Source organism: Pteropus alecto, unplaced genomic scaffold (assembly GCF_000325575.1).
Source record: "Pteropus alecto unplaced genomic scaffold, ASM32557v1 scaffold312, whole genome shotgun sequence".
Classification (NCBI taxonomy): Eukaryota; Metazoa; Chordata; class Mammalia; order Chiroptera; family Pteropodidae; genus Pteropus; species Pteropus alecto.
In genome coordinates this window covers 3457315-3463614 of record NW_006433948.1, presented here as the reverse complement: position 1 = coordinate 3463614, position 6300 = coordinate 3457315, and the positions used below count along the sequence as shown (strand labels likewise).

The window sequence follows — 6300 nt, the reverse complement described above, 5'->3', positions numbered from 1 at the left end:
GAGCTGCCCGCTCAGCCGGCGGTGCAGCCCCTGGAGCGGCCCGAGCTGCAGCCCTTTGCAGGCGACGCGGTCTACCTGCCGGAGTTCCTGATGCGGCTGGAGACCTTCATAGCCGACCACGAGGACCACTTCCCGGGGGGCGCTGAGCGGGTGGCCTTTCTGATCTCCTTTTTCACCGGCGACGCCAAGGACTGGGCCGTCTCAGTCACCCAGGAAGGAAGCCCCCTGCGCGCCAACTTCTCACGCTTCCTCGATGAAATCCGTAAGAAATTCTGTGGCCCCATCCCCCCCAGTGTGGCGAAGAAGGCCATCCGCAAGCTCAAGCAGGGTGACTGCACCCTCGGCAGCTATGCAGATGCTTTCCAGTTCCTGGCCCAGTTCTTGTCCTGGGACGACTGCCGCCTTCAAAATCAGTTCCTCAAGGGCCTGTCGGAATTCTTCCGCAAGGAGCTCCTGTGGTCCACCGAGATGGCCGACCTGGACGAGCTGATCCTCGAGTGTGTGGAGATCGAGAGGAAAGTGCGCGTCCCCAAGCCCATCCCGCTCCCCGGGGTGCGCAGCACCTTCTTCCCGTTCGCTGCAGACCCTGCCGCCGACGGCCGCGAGGACGAGCGCCACAGCGAGGACGAAGACGCGGAGGCGCGCAGGCGCGCGCTCTCCGACCAGGACCAGCGGAGGCGGGGGCGCGACGCTCAGCCGGAGGTGCGGGAGCAGGAGGAGGAGGACAAGAAGAAGAAGGAGGAAGAGACGAAGAAGAAGAAGGAGGAGGAGATGAAAGCGAAATGGGACGAGGACGACGACGAGGACGAGATCGTGGTGGTGGACGACGACGACGACGACGAGGTGAGGAAGGAGGAGGGGGCGGCGAGGGGCCAGTGCCCGGTGCCGGTGCCGGACCCCGAGGAGCCAGAGCCGGAGGAAGACACGGAGGACGAGGCCCAAGACGACGACCTCGAAGACCTGATGGAGGTGGCGCCCACCTTCGCCAACGCGTCGTCCCAGACCTCTGGCTACTACCATGAAAATTTCCTGGAGGCACCGCCTCCCGTCGCGCAGCCCAGCAGACGGAGGAACCAGAACCGCGTCCCCCTGCTGGAGGGCCTGCCAGGTACCAATTCCCCCTTCTACAGCTCGCCGCCGCTGATTCGCCGGGCAGGCCGCTTGGGGCAGCGCCACACTCGAAGACGCCCCCCTGTGCTGTTCCGCCTCACGCCCAGGCAGGGGGGCCACCGCGCCGCACGTGGTCGCATCCGCGTGTGAGTGCGGGGCGACATGGCCGCCCGGAACACACCCTTCTTCTGCGTCCCCGCCCCTGCTGTCGCCGCCACACCTTCCCCGCTTGCTGACCAGTACTTAAGGGAGGTCCAGACCTGCGGACACCGAACCAGACCTGTAGAGCTCACACCGGCCTGCAGCCACGGCCGGGGAGGGACAGTGCCCGGCCGGGGCGCCCCCGGAGAGGAGGGTCGGCTGCCCTCTCGCCTGCCCTCTCCTCGGCCCCGCCACAGGCAGATTCCTGGGCCTTTTCCCACAGACAAACTGGTCACCCTCGCATTTCCCCTCTAGTTGTTCCTAATCCTGTGTCCTGCGGTTTGATCCTCTGACCGGCTCACCAGGGCTCGGCCCAGTGCCTCACTGATCCTCCCCAATGAGTGCCAAGACAGGCCTCGCCGAACTCCTAGAGCCACTGAGGCCACTTACTAGACATAACCCAGGACAGCAGGCGGGTTTCCAGACGTGGGCCTGAAGCCTCCCCCTTCTCCAAGCCACACCTCCAGCAGAAGGGCCCCAGAGGGGACAGACGTCCCCACCGGTGAGGGTGTGCGAAGCCACGTGTCAGATGGACAGCTTGGCTGACGTTTGTCCCTGGATCGGCTCACCGCACGTGCAGCCCTGTCTTCTTACCACACACCCCACCGGGGCTTCCCCAGCGCCCGGCACCCAGAGTTCCAGGTGTCCCCCACTTCTTGATGTGGCCTGGAGGGTGGTGGGGGGGGAGGAGGAGGAAGCAGCAGGACTTCGATTGACACGGTGAGGCTGTCTCCTTCCCGAGCCAGGCCTTGGCCTGCGGCTCCCAGCCAAAGGTCTTCACGTGACTGTCGCCATCCTCGGGGGTCCACAGGGGGCCTCATTGGCCTTTCCTTCCCAGACCGCCACTGAAAGAGGGCCCTGGGCCTGCTTTGCAACTTCAGCTTCTCCCAGGAGAGAGGAAGGAAGGTGCTCTCTAGAGACTGCACCCCCTGCAGCCTCACAGGCGGGGTGACCTCGCATCTCCCACATGGGGTCGAGCACGGCCTGCTCTGCCCCGGATGCTGAGCGTGCTCAGTGCCCAGCCTCTGGGGCAGCCACAGTGCCTGTCACCGGTGGGAAGAAGGCAGAGTCCACTGAGGCCCCGTTCCTCGCTGGAGTCGGATGACTTCAGCTCAGCCTTGGGATTTGGAGCCTGAAGCAGAGGCGTCGGAGAAGCCCAGTCCTCTCTCTGGTTTCTGGTGCGGTGCCTGCGTCAGTGGGAGGTAAGAAGCCCTTCCGTCCGTCACGCGTTTCTCAGCCTGATCGGTGGGGCGGGCCCTGTTCGTATCACCTGTTGCTACCTTTTAAAAAAGCTTTCCCTCCTCCAAAGAGAAAAGTCATGCATAATCATGATAGGAAATTTGGAAAATACAGAACACTATAAGGCCCCCCCCCCCGCCCCCCGCCCGGCCGCCGCACATTCAGAAGCCCGCCCCACAGACGCAAGGACTGTTAACACTTTGCTGCCTTTCCGGTATGTTCTCGGTGCGTCTTTTCAAGCTGTTGTTCAGCAAGCTTTAAAATGGCTGCCACCTGTGCAGTCACGCGTGCCGAGTAGTTTAAGTGTGCTCCTTATTTGTTGCACATTGCAGCCGCCTGGTCTTCCCCTTCCCCACCAGGGCAGGAGTAAACAGCAACCATAAAGAAAATTTGTCTTTTTCAGCTATTTCTTCAGGAGGGCGTCCCAGAAGGGGAACTGCTGTTCTCTGAGGCTGTGGACCCGGTCTGCTGATGGTCAACGCGCGCTGGCCCTGCTGCCCATGTCCCTGCCGGAGAAGTGCCAAGGACAGCTCCAGGGACCCGTCAGCACAAGCCCTGACTGTCCCCCTGGCGCTTCTTACTTTGAGCCCTTGTAGCCTCAGCCCGGGAAAGACCGGGTGAGCAGTGAGCTGGCTCCCGGCCCTCCGGGGACCTGGGTTTCCCTTTGACCCCGTCCCGCTTCCCACATCTTCTGTACTTGTCGTGATGTAACAGCCACAAGAGCTGAAAGAGGAACTATGGGCTTTGGGTGCTTTCTTGGGTTGAAAGAGGGGTGGGGGGTGCATGCAGGGTACGAAGGCAGCCCAAGGATTCCCAGAGACTCGGGAGGAAAGCTGCCGGAAATTAATGTGGTGTCGTTATTGTATTCTCGTGCTGTGAAGATAAGAAATCCTTCTGTCTGCTAAAGCTTTCTCCTCAATAAAAATGCAAAGGGTGTGTAAAAACTGTGTCTGCGTCACTGGGCACCCGGGGCGGGGGGCGGGGGACGCGGGGGCACCTAGCCTGAAGCCTAGCGATCCTTAGATGAGGAAACTTAAGGCCCAGGGAGGCTCAAGGGACCTACACGGCGGTGGTGGTGGTGGTGGTGGTGGTGGTGGTGATGATGATGATGATGATGATGATATTTTAACAACTGAAAAATGTCTGAGGTGGGAAATCACATCACACGAAATACAGAAGTTTCAAGTACATTTTGTTTCTGGGTGCTACCGAGGTTTTTGTTTCATGTAGTTCTCATCCATTCCTTTTAATTGCCTTTGGGGGTTAAAATTCAGAATGGAAATGTCTTCTAGTATAGTCTGGATTGATCTTTTTAGTGTGGTTTGAATTTCCCTGGGGCAGCGCTAGGTGGCGCCGCGGGACATGAGCCGGGCAGCTGCCGAAGTTCCGCGCACACTGCCGGGAGCCATCCTCCCAAAGACCCTCCCAGCGGGATCTCACTGCTCCTACAGGCTGGGGATCAGGAGAGATTGAAGCCCTTTCTGGGATTCACTCCGGTTCCCCGGCCACAAGTTGGAAACTTTTCCCGGTCCGGCGGGTGGGAACGTCTATGCGGCCCCCGCCGGGTGCGAGTGTTGGGCCGTGCACTCGACATCCGCTGCCTTTTAGTTCACTTTACCCTCATCTTACAGTTGAGGAAACGGGCTCAGAGAGGTCCCCGGTGCAAGGTTTACACAGCTGGGAAGTGGCTCTTTCACATTCCCACAGCTGCCCGGTTGTCAGCTCCAGCGACACTGGGCCCCTCGCCGCCTCCACTCGCAGGCCCTACTGTCTCCTGGGTGGGCCCTGTCCTGCCTGCGCTCCCCCAGCTGACATGTACAGCAGGCGACACGGGCTCAGGCACTTGCAGCAACGCAGTCTCGCTTCACCCCCCCCAACAACTCAGTGTGGCTGGTAATGGTGTCTCTTTTTAGAGCCAACGGACCCGACTCTCCGAGGTGCTAGGTTCCGTGGGGGACTCGGGTCTGTGACTCCCAAACCCATACTCTCTCAACTCGAATCCGCCACGCTGCCTCCCAGGAAAGCCCCTGACGAGCTCAAGCGTCAACGTCACTAGACTCTGTGTCTCTGCGCAGGTGCGCCTCAGGCACTGAGAAGCAGCAGGAGGCACCTCTGCCCTGCGGGGAAGGGTCCGCGGAGTAAGGCTGGCAGTGCGCATGAGTCAGTCGCTGACTGCCCCTTCTGGGGACGGCCGAGGCTGTGGGGCCATAGTCGCTTCTGCAGCACTTGGGCTCCCTGTTCTGCTTCAGGGGGTCTTGCTATCGCTGAGGCGGGCCCCACTGTTTGCTCATTCATTCTGTAAGGGAACTGGTGGCTCAAGGTCACTTGCTCCATCTGCAGGATTCGACTGTGAACTCCAACAGTTCGAAATCCAGAAACCAGAGCTGCCACCCTCCACTCACATCTGCACTGATAGAATGAGAATCTCCTGGTATTTCTATTTCTAAACACTCTAGGCAACTCTAATGCACAGCCCAGCCCAGCCCAGCACAGTAAAGAGCGGTGGGGACTAACTATCCCAGGGACATTTAATGGCCACTTTGGTTCCGAGTCTTAGTAAGTGAATGAGAAACACTGGTGTCAGCTCGCCCCTCCTGGACACCTGCTCAGATGGCAGCTTCCGGACACAGAGGTGCCACAGGCAGGTGCAGAAGTCTGGCCCCAAGAGACCAGGTCCATTAGAACCTAAACCTTTACCCTTGACTTCAAGAAGCTACACACATGGGGCCTTTGCCCCTCCCTGGGGATAAAGACAGGCATTAACAAGGCCAGAGATTACCCCTGAATTGGGAGGGAGCTCCACCCCCACCAGCACTTCCTACATCCTGCCCAGACGCAGGAAAGTTCTGCAGGCTACTTCTCCCCAGGGGCTCAACAGACACAGAAACACAAAGCCCAGGGTTCTCGGTTGCCCTGGTAACAGCAGGACCTACTTGGGAGAAAACAGTCTCTGAAAGGGTTAGGAGGGTGGATATTTCCTTTGACAGAGGGCGGGCTCTGACTTGCTCCTTGAGTCCCCTCTCCCCTTTGTGCCTGCCACACATAGGGACAGAGCTGGGGCCCCTCGCCTCAGCAACTCTCCTGGGTGGGGGGAGGTGACAGAAAGTAGGGCCCTGGCTTTTTATTCTGCTCTTGCTGTGGGCTGGTAAGATGAGGAAGAGGCTGTAATGGAAGGTGTTAGCATGTGGATTCATGGCAACCGTCCTCTGGCCGACGGAGCGCTGCGCCTCATACAACACGGGTTCAAACAAACCTTAGGAGGGCAGGTGCCCGCAGCAGTCATGCCAGTTCCTCGCCACTTGGGAGACCTGAGCTGGAGAGAGCATCCAGAAGTTCTCCAAGCTCAGTCCCTCCTCATGTCTCGCCTTGACTACCGAGGTGGCCCCCCTGCTGGTCTAAGCAGCTTCTAGTCTCTACCCTTTCAGGATGCCTGGGGATGGGGCATGCCATCTGCCCATGCCATCCTTCTCCACTCTTCCATTCAGTAGAAACTGTAGGCATCCTTCCTTCCTTCCTTCCTTCCTTCCTTCCTTCCTTCCTTCCTTCCTTTCCTTCCTTCCTTCCTTCCTTCCTTCCCTTCCTCCTTCCTTCCCAGGGCTTTTCATGCCTCTGGGCCTTTGCACACCCTAGTCCCTCTGCCTTAAAAATTCATGAGCACTCCTGGCCCCTGTCCAACTGGCCATCTCCTCAGCTCATAGATCACTTCCTCCATGAGGCAGCCTTTACTCCCCAGACAAGCTCCTGCTCTTC

The 6300-nt window shown here is 59.5% G+C and overlaps 1 protein-coding gene across 1 annotated transcript; it reads left to right on the top strand.

Annotated features, from left to right (window-relative positions):
- On the top strand, positions 1 to 3494 carry RTL5 (retrotransposon Gag like 5; the record flags this gene model as incomplete). The annotated part of the gene is made up of 2 exons (XM_006908564.3): positions 1 to 2513; positions 2954 to 3494. A coding segment is annotated over one exon (1260 nt), but the record flags the coding sequence as incomplete, so codon positions are not given.
- Positions 3495 to 6300: the final 2806 nt, after the last annotated feature.